The 24,957-nt window shown below is 46.3% G+C and overlaps 1 protein-coding gene and 1 long non-coding RNA gene across 2 annotated transcripts in view; both read left to right on the top strand.

The window, feature by feature from the left end:
* Positions 1–24,957, top strand: part of specc1 (sperm antigen with calponin homology and coiled-coil domains 1) — an 88,118-nt gene that overhangs the window by 40,179 nt on the left and 22,982 nt on the right. The window contains exons 4-11 of the mRNA XM_064349542.1: positions 1–273; positions 7,145–7,239; positions 7,753–7,928; positions 15,254–15,402; positions 16,006–16,106; positions 18,187–18,259; positions 20,318–20,456; positions 21,962–22,064. The exon at positions 1–273 is cut by the window's left edge and continues 1,335 nt beyond it. Of these exons, the coding sequence (XP_064205612.1) occupies positions 1–273; positions 7,145–7,239; positions 7,753–7,928; positions 15,254–15,402; positions 16,006–16,106; positions 18,187–18,259; positions 20,318–20,456; positions 21,962–22,064 (1,109 nt within the window). The remainder of the gene's footprint in view (positions 274–7,144; positions 7,240–7,752; positions 7,929–15,253; positions 15,403–16,005; positions 16,107–18,186; positions 18,260–20,317; positions 20,457–21,961; positions 22,065–24,957) is intronic.
* On the top strand, positions 7,935–13,640 carry LOC135263851 (uncharacterized). The gene is made up of 2 exons (XR_010332552.1): positions 7,935–10,121; positions 10,850–13,640. It is a non-coding gene; the product is annotated as an uncharacterized LOC135263851 (long non-coding RNA).

Here is a 24,957-nt window from a genome sequence, read left to right as displayed (position 1 = left end):
GGGCGCAGGTGGAGGCGGAGCGGCAGAAGGTGCAGGAGCTGAAGGCCATGCAGAGCGCCAGCGACAGCACGGAGCTGCAGGGCCTGCTCAAGGCCGCCCACGCCGACAAGGAGCGGCTGGAGCTGGGCTGCAGCGAGCTGAGGCAGGAGCTGGCGCAGGCGGCCGCCGAGACCGAGCGCGTGCAGGGGCTACTCGCCAAGGTGGGTCCCAGCACGCCCCTCATCTGGGCACCATCATACCAGAGCTTTGGACAGTTCCATTTCAATTCAGCCAGTTAATCCTTCAAGCTGTGAGGTCACAAATATGTGATTAGAATGTTCTTAACTGAACATTCTAATGCTGATGTCACAATCACTGCTGGTAACGGAAAGCAATGGAGTTCTAGAACACTAACTTTAAAATTTTTTAGAAAAAACATTCCAAAGAACTTACTCTTCAAAGGGTGGAATGAACTGGAAATACCAGTAATGTCCCATGAGGTTTTTATTTCATTTAATTAATTCAATTATAGTTCATTTTGTGAATTGACTGAATTGAAATGAAAGTGACCCTAGCTCGTACAGTACTTTGCTTATCCACCCAATGTCCCACCTGTGAATGTGTCAAGTGTAGGTTTGGCAGTGACTGATCCTCCATCTCACCGACTGGCCCTTTATGGCAGATGGACCTTACCCATTAGGCTACGTTGCAGCACTGTATGAACCACCCCACAGAAGCATAGGTTCCATTGATGTAGTCTCTTTTTTGGGTGAGCATACCGTCCCATGTAGAGACACCCAGAGTGTGACTCTGATAGCTCTGTTAGGGGCGGTTGTCCCGGGCCTCTGTTCCAGTAATCGGTGTGCGCCCCCAAAGCCTTCCCGGAGCTGGGGAGGAAGGGGCCTGTTTCCCGTCTGTCACCCCTGGGGCCGAGAGAGATTTGGGGATGGAATGCCAGCGGAGGCCAGAGCATTCCAGCGTGCGCGATGATGCGTCCGGCGGCTAATATTAGCGCACAAAGCAGAAGCGCATGCTGGGGGGCGGGGGGGGGGGATCCGGGAAACTCTGGGCTCGCCGGCCCCTCCCACACGGCCGATGTCACGCCGTGGCGCGCGGACCCCGCGGATGTCCCGACGCCGCGGGTCTCGGCGTGACTCCGCGTTTTTATTTTTGGGTCACTGGGGAAGGCGACGGGCTCGAACGTCACTGACGGATTAATGGCTGTCCTCGGGACACAGTGGCCTCGCCAGCGTTTGGGTCAGTTTCAGTTCCAGTTCAGTCAATTCAGGAAATTAATCGAAATTCCATTAATTGATTGAATAATTCTCATACTCACCCCTTTAAGTTGTAAAATCACAAATATGTGATTAGAATGTCCTTCACTGAACATTCTAATGCTGATGTCACAATCACTACTGGTAATTAAAAGCAATGGAGTTCTAGAACACTGACTACTCTTCAAAGTAATTGTTAATTATGGGCCTTTTTCAATTGATGAATCTCCTTCAATTGATTAATTTCCTAACCTGACTGAATCCCTCCCCCCTGTATCCTGTTCCCCTCCCATAGAGCACCTTGTCAAGTTTAATTTCACTTTTATAGCCCATTGAGCACTATACCTCTATGCTGTATCTTTGATTTAAGATGGAACTGACCTCAGTCCCCATCTTCTGCTTTCACATTAACTTGTGAACATTGCAAACGCAGCAGTTATGTTGCATCTTTGCGTTTGTGTGGTTGTTTTTTTCCATGCCGGTCACCAAAGGTGACCCATCCCTGAGTTGTATTCGTGCACTGAGCAACACCCTTTTCCATGCCAATCACCGGGGGCGACCAATCCCTGTGTAGTATTTGTGTACCAAGTAACACCTTCCTGCACTGTCAGAATCATCTCCCCTGCCCTCGTGGCAGTGGGAATGTTATCTGTTAGCATTTAACAGCTTCAGAACTGCTCTTAGAGCCGCGTCCGCTCTGTCTGCTTATACGGCAGTAGCCGCGGGGAGCTCTTGGCTCTAATTGGTGGCTGTTATCCAGCCGCTGATTTGGGGGCGGGGCCGCGTTGCCGTGGGGTACAGGTGGTCCCCCCGCGGCCCAGGGCGGCCGGACGGAGCGCGTGACTCAGACGCTTCAAAGGGGCGGGAGGAGGCACCGGGAGCGTTACGACAGGCCTGGCCCCCCGCCCGTCACCCGCACATGGATCCGTTTAAACTGGCGGCTCCCAGTCAGCGCCGCGCTTCTTCTCTCGCAAAATTTATTTACTTATTTTATTTATTTTATTTTATTTTATTTTTTATTTTTTTGCTTTTTCTGGGGAAGTCAGCGTGAGCTGGCCGCTCTGTCGGCTCTTCCATCCAACTGGGGCGGGACGGGGGGGGGAACGGAGGGGGGGGGGGCCGAGCAGAGCTAAGCTATAACGATTCTGTCAACAAAAAGAGAATAAGGACTCCGTAAGAGAGAGAAAGCTGCAGAAGCGTGAGTCATTTTCCACCGCGGAGGAGTCGGGGGCTGCGGCTCGTGGTGAAGGTTCCGGAAAGGGAGGGCGATGACGTGCCCGGGCCCCGGGCCTGGGTTCACCCTAATTCACTGGGTTAGGGAACTTAGGCTCTTCGCAGAGAGGGTTGGGGAATACGCATGTCGGACCTTCCAGCTCCTGAAATGGAAGAAGGAGGGGAGAAATGCGTCCCTAAGCAAGCGTGGGACTGTGTTCTGGGACTGCATGCTCGCGTCCCCTTGCTAATTACATCCCCTTTACTCAGCTCATGTAATGTTTTAATTGGTGCTTGAAGCCAGGCTTTGTGGAGGTCAGTGGCTGCCCTGGTGTACTGTATGTCTTCAAACCCCTCCCCTCTCTATGACAGAATAGATCATCCCCATTGGCTCATTTAGTACTCACTGTAACCAGGGTAGGCCCAATAGACACAGACTGGAATCTCTGCTGTGGCATTGGCCAACTGCAGCTGGGAGTCAGCAGGAACAGGGCATCGTTGGCCTTGTTCCAGGTGAAATTTGGCAGAGCTCCTCAGGTCGCTGGTACATACTTACCTCACTTCAGCTTCACCCGCCAACATGCCAGGTAACCACGGGCTACCAATAATCAGTGAGATTAGGGCTCCTCCAGCTGGTGTTTGGTCTGTGCAGTAGTGCTGGGTGCAGTACCGCTGTGTGGCCTGCAGGGTGTAAAACAGTCGGAGAGCGCGCCTGCCTCTGCCGCGGCGCCCCCCGGGGTCAGTTCGCCGATGGCACCGGGGCAAATCGAGACCCGCGGTCGCCGGTTTCCAAATGGGGAGAGAAGTCAAAGAGAGAAGAAGTGTGCTGGGAAACGGGCGAGGGTGTGGAGGCGGCACTGCTTTCAGGCTCGGTGTCAGTGCGCGGACGGGCGTGGCACGGCTGAGTGAAGCATGATGTCATGGCTGCGGTTCCCGTGTGGCGCTGCGCAGCGATTGGTCAGATGCTCGGGGTTCCAATGCTGGACTGTGTCTGGAGAACAAGGGGGGGGGGGGGGGGCGGGGCGGTAGGTGACGAGCAGGCCGAGAGCAGAGAGAGAGAGAGAGAGAGAGAGAGAGAGAGAGAGAGAGACGGGGATTAGGCCCCCGTCCAGCAGCAGTATATCAGCACCTCACTGATTATCACTTCACACTTCCCTTTCTGTGAAACGGCCAGGCCTGCAAATGAACCCTAGCGCAGAATCAGCCATCTTGGCTCAACAGACACACAGGGGAGCACATTTCCACCGTTAAAACATACATTTCAATTGTTTTTTCACCCTTGATATTTGGAATTTAGAACTTTCTGTTTGCCTTTTTAGAAAAACTGTGGATATACTTTGAATGGTGGCTGGTTCACACCTTTGTGTACTTTAGCTTAATAGCAAATCATATTTACTGTGTGTGTGTTACAGTGCGTGTGAGAATGCATGACTGTACAGATTGATAACTGCACGCCCGGACATGCTAGCTGCCGTGGGAGTAGATTAGCTTGCTGCCTGAAGGTTTACCTATAATTCTGTGTATGTAGGTGGTAATAAAGGCTTTGTGGTTGTTGATGAAGATAAGAGTTGTTTTGTACAGTATTGGGTACTGTTCAAAAGCTCATACATACTAGGATGCAGCTTCAGCCTTCACCTTAAGTTCATGTACCCTTACAGCTGAATTCGTGGTTAGTATTAAGGCAACGCAGTGTATTGATCACTCGATTCGTTAACATTCCTACCCCTGTGCCAAATCTCGCAATGTATGAATTTATGGATACCAGTATTGGACATGTATTTAGCATTAAATGTGCCTATAATTAGCCTAATATTTTATCTGTGTGGCTCCTATAACTAAAGACTTTTGGTCTAAATAAATTATTGACCCGCAGAAGCCAAATTCTGCGAAACCCAGTTCTGTCAGGCAGTATTTCCTGTCTGTGTGCTGGAAGCGTGGATGCGCTCTGAGCAATACAGGCCCGTGTGGAGTACATGCCTGTGAAAACACAGCGCCATCTCCTGGCGAGCAGACAAACTGAAAACCTTAACATAACATAATGATGAGAACAGGCCATTCAGGCCAACAATGCTTGCCATTTTCCTGACTAAATTAGTGCTCTGATTACCTACAGACTAGATAGTATCTAACACCGCATCAAGCCTAGTCTTGAAAATCCCCAGAGTTTCTGCCTCAACTATGTGACCTGTCAGGCTGTTCCACACATTGACTTCTCTCTGCGTGAAAAAATTCTTCCTAATGCCTGTATGGAATTTACTTTTTGCTAAGTTCCATTTATGTCCCCTCGTTCTACTAACCTTGTTTTGGCCGGCAGCCGAAATAGCTGCTGTTTGGTTGGATGGTGCTAGCAGGGGCATTTTATTCTCCCTTTCTGCACTGACAGTGGAGGGATGCTGCATTTTACCATCGATTTAGGCTCCTTTTAGTTACACGCAGTGTGGTTAGAGTGAAGCGGCAGGTGATGTCTGAGTGTTACTAGTTGGCAGTTTACTCCAGTGTTGTGGCCTGAGGCCCCCTTATTGTCATTAATATTCCTTTCTATGTTTTTGGCCAGACATGGGTAACCTGACCTGTTCTACAGTGTGGAAACTAAGTCCTCATAAGTACTTTGTCTTGTGAAATTGTTTTTATTAAATCTTTTCAGGCAGGCAGGAAATAGCCCTTTACTCATGTGGCCAGATGTTGTACTTTGTGTAATTACCTGAGTGCAGCTAGCCAGGGTGTGGGTAACTGCTGTAGAACTGCAGGTGGTGAGATGCTTCTCTTTCTGTGTGTGTTGATGCATGAATGAATGTGTGTGCATATTGGGGCATGTGTGTGTTTATGTGCGTGGGTGTGTGTGCATGTATGCCTGTGTGTGTGTGCGTGCAGGCTGGATGCATGCGTGTGCAGGCGGCAGTGTTGTGTGGTTTGTGTGTGTGTGGGGAGCATGCCGTGCATGGCAGTATGTGTGCGTGAGTGTGGGTGTGGATCAGTGTGTGGTGTTGGTGTGTGATGCGTTGATGTGCATGTATTGTGTCGGCTGTGGTGTCCATGCGTGTGTGTTGTGTGTGTGCGTGGTTTGTCTCGTGTGTATGGTGTGATGTGTGAGTGTATGTGTGTGTGTGTGCTGTCTGTTCGTGTTGTGTGTGAGCAGCGGGGAGCTGGCGTCAGGAGCCAGCGAGCAGCGAGCAGGCCCGCAGCCGGCAAGCTGGAGAGCGTCCGAGAAGGACGCAGTGAAGGGCCGAAGGACACCATCTTGAGCTGGACCAGGTGGCAGCACACGCCTCCGTCCACACCCGAACTGACCTGAGTAAGCCCCTGCTCCGTCTTAGTGCAGCACGGTCCGCGCAGCCACACCAACCTTCTCAGTCAAATGCCGACCTGAGCCCTGTGCCTGAACTGGTGCTAGTCTGTCTAATGGCCCTGACTCTCAGCTGTGACAGTAATGACTAATGAGGGCCACTTGACCTTCTGGGCTGAAATAAATCTCTTGCCCCAGCAGTGATGAGGGCATGAGCTCTAGAAGGTTCTGTCTTTCAGCTGTGACATTAAGCATAACCCCTTGCATTACCTACCTAATAGACTCAATTTACCTGCTTAAATAAATGCAGACAATTACAAGGATGTAAGACTGAGGAGCCCTTTATTCGATTTTTTTTTGTGGTTGATTTGTTGTTAGTATAACCACACAAGTTTAAAGGCAAACTTTAAAGGCCCCTTTGTTTAGTATTAGTTTGACTTCTTGTGAACCGAATATTCAAATATGTAATGGACAGACCAGTTTCTGGGTATTTTTTAAGTATCCTTTTTAAGTATCTGCCGGGGCGGGGTTATCTCCTTTCGATGGCCCGGTGTGCCTGCAGTCTAAACTTTCTTCCTGAAGTCAATGCTACAAAGACAATGAGTTGCAACAAGTATTTCTTCAGCACAGGTAGAAAGGTCTTTATTTTGCTTTCAGATATGAAGCAGGTCACAGATTCACTTTTGAGTGGGTCGTTTTGATGGTTTGTCCACGGAAGCCATTTTCAACAGAATGCTTTCGGCAGGATCTCTTCTTTGAAGTTGAAGAAACAGATATTTTCTGTAATAAAACGCACATCCATTCGCTTCCGCGCTGAGCACCAAAGTAAGAAGCTAGCAGTGGCAAGCCTCATCGCTGTGGGGGGGGGGGGGCTGACATCTGGCCCGCAGAAGCCGCTGGTCCATGCCCTTCCCACCAATGACGAGCAAACGTGAGCCATGGCAGAGTTGGCCGCTGGTCTGCCGCAGTGGATGCACACAGTTATGAGGAGGAATTATCCCATCAAGCCCCAGCCAGTGCACATAATGCTTTTTCGACAGGCCTGTCTCTCCCCTCACTGACAGTGCAGCACACTGCCTGTTAGAATCAAGCCCTCTAAAGAATCACATTGAACAGAAACAGACGCTCTTATAGGGGGAGTGCCCTGCTTCAGTGAAATGGCTGTCACATCACAAAGATTTACGGCATTCGAATTCTGCTCGGATTTCATTCAAACTCAGCAAAAGTGTGCAACACAGTGCCCTGTCCCATCTCAATGGGTAATGTTCGAAACTTATTTTGGGCCAGTATGTTCAGTACTCAGATTTTATTTTTTTATCAGTATAAGCGATCGTTGTTTGTCGATCTGTGTCAGCGGCTTGCAATAAGGCCCGATGACGGTGTTTCTCATGACTGCGTCGCAAATGTGTGCCTGCAGATAAAGTCAGGAAGCTGGAGGAGCAGAAGTTTGAACTGGAGAGGCAGCTGAAAGCTCTGAGCAAGCAGATGAAGGTAGAACACTTTCCCCTTGATCCTTTGTACCGCAGGCACGCACAAAGCACGTTTTATATTAGGCCAGTTTATACATATGGACTTGTATTGACAGCAGCTTGTCATCAGCTTGTGTTGACGGTGAAGACTGATTAAAACCTTTTCACTGAACTCTGGGCTACTCAGCCCACTCCCATTACAATTTTCCCTTAACTAAATGTGTATGTGATTTCTTCATTCATACAGCATTTAGCCTCTGAGTCCACAGTGCTCTTAATGTTGTGTGTATATAAAAAAGATACGTTATTTTTTTTTTAGCTCAAACTTCAATATTTTTTATTTATTTCAAAAGGCTGGAAGTATTGAGTAGCCCCTTCAGTATGGGAGCAAGACAGGGCCTGTGCACCGATATCTTGAAGAAACACGCGCTGTCCAAACACTAGTCAATGTATGGCCCGGTGCCCGGCATTCATTACCCACGAGTCAGCGTTCAGACATGTGACGACGACCCCGGCGTGACCTCTGACCTTCCAGGACGAGACGGCGGAGTGGCTGCGCTTCCAGGCCGACCTGCAGACGGCCGTGGTGGTGGCCAACGACATCAAGGTGGAGGCGCAGCAGGAGCTGCGGGCGCTCCGCCGGCGTCTGCAGGAGGAGCAGGAGCACAGCGCCAAGCTGGCGGGGGAGCTGGAGCAGCTGCAGGGGAGCAGGTGCGTCAGCAGGGCGGCGCCAGAGAGCACGCGCACAAACACACACACACATACGCACAAACACACACATACTGTAAATACATACACACACACAAATACAGACACACACACAAATACACACATACTGTAAATATGTACACACACATAAGCACAAACACGCACATACTGTAAATACATACACACACACAAATACAGACACACACAAATACACACATACTGTAAATATGTACACACACATACGCACAAACACACACATACTGTAAATACGTACACACACACAAATACACACATACTGTAAATACATACACACACAAATACAGACACACACACAAATACACACATACTGTAAATATGTACACACACATACGCACAAATACACACATACTGTAAATACGTACACACACACGAATACACACATACTGTAAATACGTACACACACACACACACACACACACAAATGCACACATACTGTAAATACGTACACACACACATAAATACACACATACTGTAAATACGCACACGCACACACACACACACATACTGTAAATACGCACACACATGCATGCACAAACACACACATACACACACACGCATACTGTAAATACACGCACACACACACACACAAACTGTACATACGCACACACACACACCTATACACACACATACATACACACACACATGCTGTACATATGCACACACCCACACACAAATACACACAAACACACGCACACACAAATACATACAAACACACATGCACACACACAAAGCACTCTGCTAATCGCTTCTCTCCTAACACACACTGCCAGACTGGTTAGTAGGGTTTGCTACAAAAAAAATCCTTTCCATCTCGCATCATTGAAAAAAAATGTCATATTGGGGAAATTTGGAACAGAATCAATAATCTTTTGGATTAATATTTGTTCCTTGTTCACTATAATAGCAAAAAAATTAAAAAGATCAGCACAAGTTGATTTTAAAATTGTGATACTCAGCAGTTTGGTTTAAAATTTCATTTTACCATTATTGTTATATGTAATAAAGTTTTTCATTTATCAGTTCCTGTCAGCACTTGTGGCAATGAGTTTAAGTGTTTCAGAGCTGCTCTCCAGAGCAAACGCTGCTAAATACGCAATAATACACAATTTGTGAAGTTATTTGAACTCGCAAATGCTCTGATTCGTCCTTCATCTTATCCCTGTATTCGGGAACAAAAAAATATCAGGATTTGCAAACCCTACTAACGCACTCCCTTTACCATGCCGTAACCCCTCCGATGCCCTCTCTACTCCTGCACACTTTCAGACTGCACTTTCAGACTCTCCACTGTGACCTTACTGTACAGGGTAGCTCACTGAACTTTTTAAGGCCATGAGCGTTTGCTTTAGTCTACATATTTTTTTGCTAGGTCTGTACTTCAGTCAAGTCATACACAGGCCCCCCCACTGTCAAGATGGACCCACAAATGAACATACCCACTGAGTCTTGTTCTCTGGACGGGTCCATCTTGTAACTTGGTAGCCCTTCTTTATGATCTCTGCTTTATCTGACTGTTGAAGTATTGTGTGCTGTATGTAAAAAATGACAACCTACAACCTCATACATAAAAAATAAGGCACAACAGGGCTCTGTGAGATACATGACTCATTGCTGCCGTTTTCGTAAGCAATTCCTCATTGCCGAGACCACGTGACTTTGGCTGAGGATGGGGGGGGGGGGGGCGGGGTGAGAGAATGGTTTCCTCTTGTCATAGCTTTCTACGACGAGACGGGTTTAAGAGATGAGAAACGCTGTGCTGTGTCACAAGTCCGGGTCCCGCCCTGGCGATCGCCGCTGTCGGCGTGGTGGCTGCTGTGTGCCAGCTTTGTGGTCCGCCTGCTGTACTGTGTGTGTGGCAGCGCCTGCATGCGGCTGCGCAAACGGCGTCCGTCTTTGCGCGGAGCAAAACGCACCGCTGCCATTGGTCGGCAACTGAAAGCCAAGGGTGTTTACCTTGGAGGGTACAGCCAATGGAGCGCTTTCGCGGTACTATAGCCGGCGCTCGTCCGTCGCTAGATCCGAAAAGACCGGCGCGTACTTTTTTTTTTTTTTCCCGCGACGGACTAGCCGATATGCTGCCTCCCCAGCCACCGGAGCTCCCGAGGGCGAACTTTAGAGGATTTTCCCCTGGGCGTGACGCCTCTTAATGAAACGCAGGTAAGTTCCCTGTTGCTAGCCGCACCGAAACGCTGCAATGTAGACGCAGGAGACGCAGTGCGTTTTTTAGCGAATGCTGTCGCCGCCCACCTACATGGAGCCCAGGAGTGTCTCCTGTCGTTTCCCTGCCTTGCATCGCCTCTGCTTTCTGTCTGATCTTTCCTGCTATTGGCTGTCGACGCAACGCTGATGCTGCTGTGATTTCCTTTTGGGGGGGTGCAGTGTTTCACTTTGCTTGTGTTTTTTGGTTTTGTTTTGTTTTGTTTTTGCACAATTAAATTTCACATTTCACTTTTAGTGCCACCTGCTGGCCAGTGAAGCAATTGCTTTACTGACCCATCTTTAGACGGAATTGACCGGTCACCGACCTTTCCCAGAGTAGCTGTCAAGCACTGCATGTTTTGAACTTCTACAATGATCTCCTTGTACATATGCATCTGTGCCATATTATATATGGATATTGTTTATCAGATACAGGAGCTTAGATACGGCTTATATATACCACAGTTCAAACATGCAGGATTGTATTTGTTTAACTTTAATGATATGCATGGTGGAAAAAGAACAGATTATTATGCTTTATTAATTGATAGCTTTCATAAATAAAGTCATTTGTATGGGCGTGTTGTTAAAATCCCTTGACATTACCATGCATGTAAAATATGTTGAGAGGCTTTTCTCTGTAAACACTGATTCACAAAGGCTCATGTTTCCATTTTCTTTTTCAGATCCAGCACTGGTTCAGGTTAGATGTGCTGCAAAGCCCTATCAGGACATATCAGAAAACAGTATTACTGTACGAGTGTGACTTCACCAGTATTATGTTACGAATGGGAAAATGTTGTTGAAAGAAAATGTGTACTTCAGGAGTAATGCTTGTCACTGAAGGTAAATATCTGGAGAACCAGGCTAAATGGTGACTGGAGGACGGGCCCAAGACACTTGGCTTCAATCAATATTTACACCAAATATGTTTGAGGGATCGATATTTTCATATTTGTGTGGGGAGTTTCCAGAATTAAGGCCGCAGGTGAGAAGTGTATGGGAAATGAAAAACATTGAGGAACTAGAAGGAAAAAGCTGAAATTCAACATCGGTTGTTTGATTTGTTATTTCATTTTTTTTAATCAACGGGGTTTCTGAGCTTCTGTTCCTTTATGTTTTAAATCTAATGCTTTGTTGCCCTTTATTATGTGTAATTTTGCTGCCATAATACATCTGTGCCCAAGGACTACAGATGCATGTTTCACTGGTGGAATCAGTGCTACTATTAATGCTGTCGTGTTAATATTTTCAGCTTCAGTTTATTCCTTTCTAGCACCCACGCACTTGGTGCTCTTTATTTATGCGTTTTTTTTTTTTTTTTCTTAAAAAAAATGTTTGGTGATGTTTACATTTGCGGATTAAAAGCCAGTGATGTTATTGTTCTATTTTGAAAGGAGCCTTTTCAATGTGCGTATACCTGAAGTCACCCGAGTGTTTTCAGGACCAATAAGGTCTCAGTCGTGTGGCGATGTACTCTAGGAAAAAAAGTGAACCGAACTTGTATGCCACAGAAATGGAAATTTATTTTCATTGATCACCTTGTTTTTTTTATTTTATTTTATTTCTTCCAGTGAGAGTGCCTGTCTTTTTTCTCTGACGTCACCTTGTGTCTGCTGTAGTGTCACCACTAGATGGTGCAATTTGAGAAAAAGTCTACAGAATCAGGCACAGGCTAGGTTAAAATGTACAATTGCTTGGGGGAAGCAGATGTCTCCTTACAAGTACTAGAACTTTGTTGATAGAGTATAAAAAGTCAAACGAACTGAGACGAGGAGGCAATCTATGAAGGGAAAGACTCATGTGAAGCTCAAAGATAAATATAAATCTTTTTTTGGTTTGTATTTCAGCAGTGTGCCAACAGTACCTCCAAGCGATAAACTCATTTAAAGCAAAATTCTGAGCCAACTGCCCCAGACAGGGACAAAGATATAAACGAGAGAAGGAAAGCTTTAATTATTTAGAATTGTCTTTGTGAGAGTGCCATATTTTTTAAAGAAATATACTACCTGAATATTCCAGTAATTCCAGACCTAAGATTTGCTTTAATGCGTACAATGTAAAACAGGGTTGCATAACATATTTTTCTTATTCTGGCGTGCAGGTGTCATGATAACGTGACAGCTGTCTTGTCTTAACGTCACACAATAGTCTTAAGTATTGTTGTTTTATCACCAGTAATTTGATAGTCTCATTGAATTAATTTTGTTGGTTTCGCGAATAAATTACCCTCAGGAGAAAATGGTTGTGAATACAGATATAACACATACATCCCGGTTAATCGTGCCGGGACCCTCCGGCGTACACAGCTTCTGTAGGGAATACCGTTCAGTCTGTACTGCGTATCTGTGCGTATTTGCATTTCCCTGTATTTAATTTCACTTTCTATCGGACCATTAACCTAAGGGTTAACGTCTAATGGTGATGTCAGGAAACGCATATATAAATGCACTTAGCGGTGTATTAGCATAATCATAAGGTCATCTGAACTGTGCTTCATTACAAATGCGATTCAGGGAAAAACGCGCAGTGACGCACCGGAGTCTTTTGAGGAACTCACGGGCGCTCTCGCAGTGCGCACGTCGCGCATGTTCCTCATTCCCGTCGGGCTTTCCGCGGGTCCCCAGCGCGTGCGTTATATAGCTCCGCTCTCTCAGCGCTGCTCTCCTGGGCTGCGCGTCCGAGAGGCACGCGCAACGCCTGTGATGGCTGGCAGCAGCAGAGCTTTAAGACTGTTGAGGAGATCAGTGACCACCCGTGAATACGCCGGTTATTAGTAAACCATGTACTAAACTGCATTTATAAGTTAATACCTTATTGATAAGCCGTTTCATTTGCCTCACGTGGACATGTCCTTGAGTGCTTCAAGGACACTCAGTCATTGCCTACAACCTTTAAAGTTCTTGTTAAAAAAGCTGTCAATATTTCATTGCAGCATTATTTTTTTTCCGCCCTACATGCATTTATTTGTATTAAAATGCTATAATATTGAGAATTGAAACATTAAAACATTTGTTTCACCAGTTTCAATTGAATTGCTATCACTAAACCACAGAACCAACTCTTGCTTCAGGAGAGACCAAATGTTTCTAATTATCTAATACTGCCACTTGATAAATCTCAGGTTATAATTAAAGTCAAGGCTATAAAGCACTTATACAATTGTGCAGATGCCAGGAATATTAAAATCAGAAATCATATTTGCTGGTGTTCAGTACTGTAAAACCTTTTGGCAAAAAAATCTTTCTTCCTCCTTCAAGAAGTATGAAATTCCTTAGAACTGTTACTACTCAGCAGAAAATGTGACAAATTATTTAAGTGTCATAATGTGTGTGAGGGAGCTTTGATAGCCATGACAGATCTATCCAATGCTGTTTATCAGGAAAAAAAAATTTGTTATGTAAATAGTGTATTTGTGTATATTCATTTGAACTTTTATGTCATTCTGTAATCAATAAATTATAAACGTGTCTTCAATCTGCTGTCTGATTGGCTGTTCTTTTATTTGCGAACAGATCGCCGTATGCTGACTGGCAGCAGTGGCCGGTTCTCTTGTCTTTCCTGCACGTGTAACATGCCACCCTTCTCTCATCAGTATTATCTCTCAGACTCTCACACTTCAGTGTTTCACTGAGAGCAGCGGTTCCGGAATATTCTGAGCCACTGACCGTGTCAATGAGAGAATTCTGTATTCCGTGTGACCTTCTCCTTATTCCGATATATTTCAACAAAAATGTTAATGCTAATGTACTGTATATGCGAGAGCAGCTGCGTGTGCACTTTTACTGGCACAGTGACGTAACGGCTCTTCGGTTTTTCTGAACCCCTCTCGCAGCCCCCTCTTCTGGGTCCCAGTCTGCAGTTTGGGAACTCTTGACTGAATAGTATACAATGCGCAAAGAATGAGACTTGGGGAGACCGTGTGACAGTTCATGGGGTGGCCCTCTCAAAGCATATGCCAATCCCCCAGATGGCTCTCTGCACCATGGTCCCTTCTCTGTCTGCTGCCCTCTCTGCTTTCCTCTGTCTGGAAAAAATGTTTTAAAATTATATATATATATATAATTTAAAAACATTTTTTATGTATATATATATATATATATATATATATATATTATATATATATATATATATATATATATACATACATATATATATACATACATACATATATATATACATATATATATATACATATATACAGCATATATATTTATATGTGTGTTATATGTATAAATATATGTGTGTGTTGCATATATATATAATAGATATACGTATTATATGAACAATATGAACTCCTTTTTTAACAGAAGTCTGTCTGCCAGCTGTCATTTCTTGTTCGTTTAAAGTTACTTGGCATATCTGAACATTTAGACATTTATTTTAAGCTGTGCAATAAACGTTTGGGCGCTATGCCCAGGGAAAATGTTTGGTGGGATTAAGATGGATGAAGCACACACGGAGGGAGGCCTTTAACAAAGTGTTGGATAAGTGTTGGGTGCACCTAAGCACTTTCCATGTGTTTATGATTCCCTGGGTAACTACTTTAAATGCCCTGTTAAAGACTATTGTATTTTTATGTAAAGAATAGCAAACTAGTGTACTTTAATTTCACAATTTTTTGTTGTGTTTGTTATCACCACTGTATATTTAAAATTAGAGTGAATCTAAAGAAATGGGTATGAGCAATGAGTGAGTAAATCAGTAAATTAATGATACGTGATCTGTGATGAGGTGTTACAGTTACATAAGTGAGTCATCCTGGAGACACCTGTAAGTGTTTTCTTAGACGATTTGATTTTTGAAAATGCTTGCCTGACTCATTCGCAGAGAGGAGATCCCTCTCAAAGAGCTTAGAGCTCAGTCAGCTCGACTTAAAATGTTTAAAAAAGGATTTCTCGGATTTCGCTGTTCAGACTTTCATGTGGTGAGTTTATTGAGCGTATTTATCTGTGAACCGTCAATATAGGAAACCTGTGATGTCATCAGGTTGGTTAGTTTGAGGCCTCCACCCTCAGAACAGGACAGAAGAACAGCCGCCACAGTTTTGTGCCCCTGGGTGAACGGCTGTCTCCCTCCCGCTCTTCCAGGTCCAGGGGCGAGGAGGCCGGCTCCTCGGACGCGGACGGCGCCCCCCACTGGTGCGGGATCTCCATGAGCCAGGCCCCGCCCTCCGTCGCCGCAGAGCCGGGAGCCACCGTCAAGTCCCTCATCAAGTCCTTCGACTCGGCCGTGCAGAGTGAGCGCCCCGTCCTTCCCGCAGGGGGCGGCCCCCCCAAAATATTTAGATAGCCGCGGGCGGCTTCCTGCGCCGTCCATATCAGGGAGGTACACCGGGTGCCCCCTGCTAAAATTTATCACCGCCACCGGGGCCAGACAGGACCGGCGACCTGGCACGGGAGTCGCTGCAGAACCTCTTCCCTGAACTCCCGATCCAGATCCGATCAGATATCGACGGCAGGTTCAGGAAGGGAGGTGCTGATTGTTTTAACTTATCGTGGGCGAAAAAAAAGCGAAAGGCTCTGTTTTTTGTACTGGGAGTGCCTGCGTGTATAAAAACTTGAGGTTAAGGTTTGAAAAATAACGCGGTAAATCACGAAGGAGGGCTGACCTTTGTGCGATTCGCGCGGTTTCACGGAGACTGAGTCACGCGTCACACCGTCGGCGTGGAAACGCGGGGGAGAATCCCGCAGCCCCGACGCGTGTCTCTGTCGTTGACGCCGTCACCGGCGAGGGCGAGCGTTGAGAAAGGCCAGGCTCGTTTTTTGTGATGCTGGCGCGTCGGCTATCGGCCTCAGCTGCGAAGATGAGAACCTGCAGTCACTGCTTCACTGTTTCGCAGGTGGGCCTGGGCACACGGTGCAGGTGCACTCCGTCCCCAGGAGCCCCCTGAGCGGCATCCCCGTCCGCACCGCCCCCGCCGCCGCCGTCTCCCCCATTCAGGTGAGCATCCGCCCACCTCCATCACTCCCAGCCTGCGCTACACCTTACCTCCCCCTCTCCAGCGGCCTCATTCTCATTTCCACTCTTCACCAGCTGCCGCTAACGCATTCAGGGCGTCTAACGTCCAGCAGCAGGCTCTTTCACGCTGCCGCTTTGCTATTGGCTGCTGTTTCCCAGGAAAGCCTGCACATCAAACACTTGTGCTGTTGTGAAGTGAATGACATATGAGCCCCATGTATTGCAAACTGTCGCACTGAAAAAGCTGTTTCATGGATAAACATGATAGTTTTTTTATGACTCAGAAGACATCACCATTCCTCAACCTGTCTAAGCTTTTCCCACCTCATACCATACAATCTACATCTATCATTACCCTGAGCGACCAAAATATCCATGACACTATGGTGTTTTACACTAAATTTAAAATTCTCTATTTCCAATTACTTTTCTGAAATAGCATTGAAAATAAATATCAATAGGGATGTTCATGTTCACAGACATTTGGTTAATATTTCTTAAATTCCAGATGATAACAATCTGTGGGTCTATTTGTGCCTCAATATTTCAGTTTTTTTGCTTTTGTTTTTTTTGCCAAGCTTGGATCTGAGTCCAAAAAGTGGCACTGTGGGGCAGTACCAAAAATGTGTGGTAATGATTCTCTGTCCCCATGACAATATGCAACACTTGGAGATTGCTCAAAACCCTACACGTTTAACATTTGTTTTGTAGCTAAAACTCAATACAATAGTTTTAACTGAAAGGCTCACCTAAAGGGTTGTTTTATATATAATTCCATGTATTGAATACCTGGGGAGGGGTGTATGAAATCGCTGTTCCCATTTATATTGAATTTTATTTATTTATTTTATTTTTTATATGGTCCATCAAATACACCTTTGGTTTTAAGTATAAACAATACATTTCTTTCTGTTTATATTTTAATTTATTGTTGTTTATTGTTGGGCTTGCAGGCCATTAATCTCTTAGATGCTGAAACACATTTTATTTTCCATTTCTGTGGTAGGGATGCTAGCACTTGACTATAGCTCTGCATTCAACCAACCGGTCCACTCTTTGCTCATTTTTATATGACATAAGCGTACCTTCTTCATTTAAAATATTGTTCACAAAAATAATTATTTTTTCAAACATTTGTTTCATAAATATTGGTTTATTACCTATTATTGTATTAGTATTGACCTATATAATCTTTTGGGATATTTGATATATTTCTTCTGGGGGATGTTATTAGAATTGTAACCAGCTTTGTATGGATTTGCTTAGAAATTGAGACAGTTGAAAAAGCATTTGTTTCTTAAACCATTAAACCACAAAATGGCTATTAAAAGGCAAAAACATCACCCATAAACATGGGATGGACTCAAGTAACCTGCTACAAAGCAAATCAGGATTTGAACTAAATTTCCTAATTAGTGGTGATTTCAGAGAGAGATTTATTATTTTAATTATTATTTAATTATACACCTCCAAGTTCATATTCATTTTACAAGTATGTTAGTTTTATTTTATGCGTAATGAAAAATTAAAATGAATTATTGAGAAAACCTAAAAAGAAAAATCATAGGCATAACAAATTAAAGTAAAACTTGTAGTTTAAACCTTTTTGTGTGTGTGTGTGTGTGTGTGGTGTGGTGTGGGTGGTGTGTGTGTGTGTGTTGTTTGTGTGTGATGTGTATTTGTGTGTGTGTGTGGTTTTGTGCGTGGTGTGTGTGTGTGTGTGTGCGGCGTGTGTGCGTGCGTGCGTGCGTGAGTGTGTGTATGTGCTGATGCTGCGTGCGTGAGTGTGTGTGTGCGTGCGTGCGTGCGTGCGTGTGCGTGTGTGGTGTGTGTGCATGGTGCATGCTGCGTGCGGTGTGTGTGTGTGTGTGTGTGCGTGCGTGCGTGCGTGCGTGCGTGCGTGCGTGGTGTGTGCGCGTGCGTGTGCGTGCGTGCTGTCGGTGTGTGTGTGTGTGTGTGTGTGTGCGTGTGTGTGTGTGTGCGGTGCGTGCGTGTGTGTGAGTGTGTGTGTGTTTGTTACGCATGGTACTTCCTGTGCTAATGTCGTTGTGTTTTTCCGCAGAGGCTGTCGTCCATCAAGCCGCTTTCTAAAACTCTGGAGAAGAGAATCAGCCACGGAGATTTCTCTCATCCAGGTGCGTGGTGTGTCCTGACCCAGCATCCATACTCACTCTGCTCCCCTGCCCGCCATTCATGCATTCACCCTTTCATTTTGGGTTTTGGAGGTAGTCTAAAGCACTGCATGAACATATCCAAATACATTTGTTCATATAATAGCACATTCTGATTAAAAGGTCATTCCTGGGTTCTTGCGCACTGGTGTTTTTCCAGTTATGACACTTTTTAAACTTTTTAAAATTTCCTATGTTTATTCTCTTTTTTTGTTTTGAATCAGTTCTTCCAAATGAGCAATTATCAGTCTGCCATAAGAAAACATCAGGAATTATAATTATTTGTATTACTTCTACTGCTTTTAATAATAATTTTAAATATATGTAATTTAATTTTATTTATTTATTTATTTATTTGTTTGTTATTATAATAATAATAATAATAACAATAATAATAATAATAATAATAATAATAATAATAATAATTATTATTATTATTATTATTAATATTATTATTATCATAAAAATACATGTACTAGGGCAGTGGTTCTCAAACTTGGTCCGGGTTTCTTAATTAGGTGGTTTTCATGTTTTAGAGCTGGGGCTCCAGAAAGGGCCAGTGTGGGTGCACACACCTGATTCTACTAATCCATCACTAGAGCCATTGATTAGCAGAATCAGGATCAGTGTGTCACCCACACTGGCCCTTTCTGGATAAGACTGGGGACTCCAGCTCTAAAACATGATTAAGAAACATTAACAGCTTGTTAAAATTCTGGGATTGCTGTTGAGGTTGGAATGAAAACCAGCATACACAGGGGTCCCCCAGGACCGAGTTTGAGAACCACTGTACTTGGGGGAATACACATTATCTTTGTTCACATTAAAAAATATAATTGACTCTGCTTTTGTTAAAGCTGTGCTGCTCTGTTCTTGTTTAAAAACCACTGGAACAGAAAATGTCATCTGGGGAAAGGAGGGGCAGACCAAGCATCCATAAATTAGCCTTCAAACTGCCAGTGCCTGAACAACACTTCTTCCCAGGGATCATTTTCAAATATTTTTTAAAATTTTCGACCAAACTCTGGTTCTAACCCAGTCATTTTGAGATCCAAATATTTACCCTTTGCTCATTTGGGACTAGAAACATCCCAGTCGTCCTCTAAGACAATGGTTTTATTTTGTAAAAAATGAAGAGGGCAAATCATGTTTCAGGTGCAGTTTGAAACTGCTCTCATTACAGTTTTCCAAGCGTTTGGTTTCTTTTCCTGCTCTGTGGCACGACATGACCCCGCTCCCATCATGGTTTCTTGTGCGTTTGTTTGAGTTTTTTTCCCTGCCGTATGGTACAATACGACCCTGCCGCCACCGCGTCGTACGTGCCGGCCTTTCAGAACCTGGAGTTCTCACGGTGAGCGCCCGTCACAGACCCGTCGTAAAGAACCCAAAAACCGCGAGTCCTCAGAAAGAGGTCGTTAAGTTCTGGGTGTGTTTACCCAGCCCCCCCTGCCCACCCGCTCGCCCGCCCGCCTGCCCGCCCGGCCTGCCCACTCTGCTTGGCCAGACGGGCGATTACGCACCCCCCCGTGGGCGCGGACGTGGGGCAGGCCTTCTCTGATCTCATCGCTTATCTGCATCTCTGCCGCTCGTTATTAATCGCTCGCCATGAATCAGCCGGCGCGCAGCTGCCAGCGTAACCGGGCTACTCTCAGCGGGCGTGATTTACGCTCACAATATCTCGGGAGGCCAGATAACTCCGGCACATTCTTCCCACTTACGCGCTTTAAAGCGATTTTATAGGAAACGGAGATGCTTTCTTTCTCAGAGATGGCGGATGATGTCACGCCTCCGATAGTGCATTCTTATCTCCATCGCTGCACTTTTTTTTCCGCTTCGAGGAAACGGCGGTAACTGAAATCGTCTCGCCACTCTCTGTAACTCCATTTCGCGGCGCTGCAGCCGTGTCGGGTTCCGCCGGGGCGCTGTGACCTCATTTGGCAGGTCCTCGGGTGGGGGGGCTTTCTCTCGGACGGGGGACCGTCCTGTGAGGCGGCGCTGACTCTCTGGCCGTGCTGTTTCCAGACAGGCTGTCGGGCCCGGGGGAGGAGCTAAAGCCCAGCAGCCTCATGAGGAAGAGCCCCTCCCTGGAGTCCGTCATCAAGACCCCCGCCACCCTGAGCAGCCGCACCTCCTCCTACCCCAAGGCCAACAGCAAGCTCAGGTGGGCCTCCACCCTCACGTGCACACACACGCCAACACGCACACATACACATGCACGCACACACACGCGCGCGCGCACGGACATGCACACACACGCACACACGCACATTCATGCACATGCACACACACACACACACACACACACACACAGACATGCACGCACACACACAGGATGTGTCCCTGGACATTCACAAGCCCACAAAGGATCAGGAGCATTAGATAGAGGGACCTTCCATGCTAACCTTTCTATAGATGTTTTAACTTTGGCCAAATTTGAGCTGACCAGGTAGAGTGTCTAGCTTAAGCACTTCTCAGTGGTGCAGTGAGGTGCCCATTGGTTTGTCAAATCAACCCTTGTGTATTGTAAGTATAATCATACAGGTATGATTGGACATTCTAAATTTGAAGCAAAAGAAAATATAGGGGTAGAAAATGGGCTAAATTTTGGCGGAGAATATTTTTAAGGTATTAAATTGTCATTAAATCCCTCTAAAGGCCTATATTTGTGTATTATATTATGAACGTGATACACAAATGTATTGAATAGGTATTAAAAACAATATAGAAGCGCGTTACGGTAGAAATGTAATACTATGTAATTACAATGTATTAGGATTGTACCTACTGTGTTATTACTATGTCAGCTTAATACAGTTACTAATGTGAACCATAACTTATTTTTTTATTCAGTTGCATTGCTCTGAATAATCACAGCCCTTACCCTACCCCTCATTCTGGCTCCACATCTGCTTCGAAACTGTGGTATGCTAATCGCGATCATAACCCTCAAGCCGTATCCACAACCCAGTGATGTCATTGCATGTCCTAGCCGCATAGATGTCACATTGTAATGCTGTAATTGCTTACTGCTTACTGATGTAATACTTATTTATAATTTGATTGTAAAAGGTATTTGGAAGGTATATTTTTAACTAAATATTATATATGATCATATACATGTGTACTGTAGTTTTTTCCAAAGTTTAATGTTTTCATACTCTGAATGGGTATGTCATTCCGATTGAATATATCTGCGCTTTGTACTTTGAACACTATGGAAGCTTTTCTGTTTGAAATTATGTAACTGTTTCTCTCTTGTCCTTCGTCTGATGAAGCTGTTATGATGCCGGGCTTTAACCAGTAACCTAAATCAGGGGTGTCTGGCTCCTGGGCGGCACAGCGGGGCGGGGCGGAGTAGATTAGGAAGCAGGCCGGCTGCGTGCTGTCAGCGTTCCTCATATCAGCCGTGGCTAACATTCCCCCTGTCTTCCCATGACCGCCGGGACCCTGTAATTAAAGTTCAGGCTGTCCGTGCCGGAAACTGACCTGGGGGAGAGAGAGCGGGTGGGGGTGAGGGTAGGGGTGGGGGGTTGGAGGGGGGGGTCGGCATCTGAAATCTGAAGGAGAAAAAAAGAAGGGTCTGGAACAGGCGGCGGCGGCGGCGGCTCGTAGCGACGCCGCGCTCCAGATGTGGCGAGTGACCGTTCCCCGTTGTCCTGGTTACAGTGTGGAAAGAAGAGACCCCTTGGCCGCCCTGGCTCGGGAGTACGGAGGATCTAAGAGGAACGCTCTTCTGAAGTGGTGCCAGAAGAAAACAGAGGGCTATCCGGTAAGGGGGGGGGGGGGGAGGGGGGGTGGTGTTCCCGCTTGGCCTGGCCGCTCCAGTCCCCGCCATTGTCCGTGGAGTTGGAACCTGGACCGGAAGGGGGTGGGGGGGGTGGTGGGGGGGGGGGGTGGTTTACCGCACAGCGCCCCGGCTACGCGCACGAACGTCACAGCGACGCACTCTTCAAAGTGCGTCACGAGCAATGCCTTCATAACGCTGCAGCTGCGCCAAAAAGCTACTGTGGGTACACCAGTGTCACTACGCAGACAGCAACGCGACAGACTGGATGCATTGTTTGTAATATAAGAGCAGCAAAGCCGCCTCTGTGCCCCCTTAACAGTACGTGCGCGCTCTGACCATTGCGATGCTTCAGAATGGAAGCTAGCGCCAGCGCTCGGATGCTACCTCTGGTAACGAGCCGTCTGCAGGGGCGTAAGCCGCACGTCAGGCGTCGCGCTGGCGGGCCGGTCGATAGGCAGCTGCCATTACAGCCTGGTGCGTGCGCAGGCCCCATCCTGTGTGTTCAGTAGCCTGCACTCGCCTGCTTTGTGTTAGAGGCTCTTTGCAGAACAATGCTAAAGCCCGCAGATTAGCACCAACGCTCTCAGAAGCGCTGTGCGTCCGGAGGGCAGGCTGATTAGCACTAAGGCTCTTACCGGGAACTTTCCCCACAGCCTGCGAAACCGAGCAGGCCGCATTTCACATTCCACGTTCGCAAACAATAAACGCCATTATGCTAAATAACGATCTCCGTGTCAGGGATTTGCAGAGATTTGACTTCAATCCGTGTGGCAGATTAAACCACAGTGGTAATAGCTAAAAATAGCTCCAGCTATCCACCAAATTGGAAGAGATCCAGACTTTTACTCTTTTACCCCACTTGACATAGTAATGTTGTCCTTTCATAAAGTTTTCTCATACTTTTTAATAATGGGGCAATAATGAACCAATGACCCACCCATCTATTCATATATATGTCCATCCATCCATCCATCCATTATCTAACCTCCTTATTCCAGGTCAGGGTCACATGGGGGACTGGAGCCTATCCCAGCATGCATTGGGCAAGAGGCAGGAATATACCCGGACAGGTCACCAATCCATCACAGGGCTATATATACACTATTTTTTCTATGCATGAAGGTGATTTTTGTAATCCGCTTCCATGTTCTGCTGGAAAGCATAATAATTCACTTCAGTCTGTGGAATGCTCGTAAGACCTAAGAGGCTTTTGCTAACAGTCAGAGATTTAAATTTGGAATCATTAGCTTCTTGTGTATTATATTATTATGTGACATTTTCCAATTGCCCACAAAGCCGAAGAAAAGTCAGATTCCTTTGCAGACTGGCTGTCAATGTCGATTGTTCTTAATGGAAACACACCGCTTAAATAAGCATGAATGATGGGCCTAGACGCCCAATTAGTGTGCGCCAAGGGTGTTTTTTGCTGTCAAAATTTTATTGCTTTCAGCTAAGAGTAAGAAATACAAATACATTGGGTGCGGAACTTTCTTTAAGTTTAGGAGCTGTTGTCACATAGACATTAGCATTTTTCACATGAACCCCATGAATGTGTTCTATTGACCGCACCATATAATCAGTTTTCAAAAAGCTTAGAATTCATTGAAGTGTGAATAATGATTAGAGAATTTCCACAGTAAAGCTATGATTTTTTCCCTGCTGTGAGACTACCCAGCATAATACAAGATTGATAGGATGGAAGAGTGGGAGTGCTCTTGGTAAACATGGGAAGGGTGTAAACGATACAGAGGCTAATCTCAAGGGCCCATTGCATGAAGGGAAAATATTGAGTAGATTGAATTGGGAATAACTGGGACTAACTATTTTCATGGAGTAAAATAGAGCATATGACTAAGTTCATGATGAATTCATTGATGTTCAGATTTCTCAAAGCAAGACATATATTGCACCAGATTACACCACAATCAATGTCCACGTCTGAAAGGCCCCACGTTCACGGTTACACATCTACTACCACATCCAAAATCCAACCTAAATAGAGAAATTAAACCGTTACTAAAAAGCAAGGTAAGACATTTTTTTATGAGAGGCTCAGGAATGGAAATGGCGAGTTTTGTTTGTAGGAAACGCATCGTGCTTTAGCACGTCCGGCTAACTGTTAGCGGTGTAAAGTGCGACAGGCCGCTGCAGAAGAGTGGCAGGGGCAGTCAGGGCTGCAGTCAGGGCAGTCAGGGCTGCAGTCAGGGCTGCAGTCAGGGCAGTCAGGGCTGCAGTCAGGGCTGCAGTCAGGGCAGTCAGGGCTGCAGTCAGGGCTGCAGTCAGGGCTGTCAGGGCTGCAGTCAGGGCAGTCAGGGCTGCAGTCAGGGCTGCAGTCAGGGCTGCAGTCAGGGCTGCAGTCAGGGCTGTCAGGGCTGCAGTCAGGGCTGCAGTCAGGGCTGCAGTCAGGGCAGTCAGGGCTGCAGTCAGGGCTGCAGTCAGGGCAGTCAGGGCAGTCAGGGCTGCAGTCAGGGCAGTCAGGGCTGCAGTCAGTTGCTGTCAGGGCTGCAGTCAGGGCAGTCAGGGCTGCAGTCAGGGCTCCAGTCAGGGCAGTCAGGGCTCCAGTCAGGGCTGCAGTCAGGGCTGCAGTCAGGGCAGTCAGGGCTGCAGTCAGGGCTGCAGTCAGGGCTGCAGTCAGGGCAGTCAGGGCTGCAGTCAGGGCAGTCAGGGCTGCAGTCAGGGCAGTCAGGGCTGCAGTCAGGGCAGTCAGGGCTGCAGTCAGGGCTGTCAGGGCTGCAGTCAGGGCAGTCAGGGCTGCAGTCAGGGCAGTCAGGGCTGCAGTCAGGGCTGTCAGGGCTGCAGTCAGGGCTGCAGTCAGGGCAGTCAGGGCTGCAGCCAGGGCAGTCAGGGCTGCAGTCAGGGCTGTCAGGGCTGCAGT

Source organism: Anguilla rostrata, chromosome 9 (genome assembly GCF_018555375.3).
Source record: "Anguilla rostrata isolate EN2019 chromosome 9, ASM1855537v3, whole genome shotgun sequence".
Taxonomy (NCBI): domain Eukaryota; kingdom Metazoa; phylum Chordata; class Actinopteri; order Anguilliformes; family Anguillidae; genus Anguilla; species Anguilla rostrata.
The sequence above is the reverse complement of the archived record's forward strand: the minus strand, read 5'-3'. Positions and strand labels throughout refer to the sequence as shown.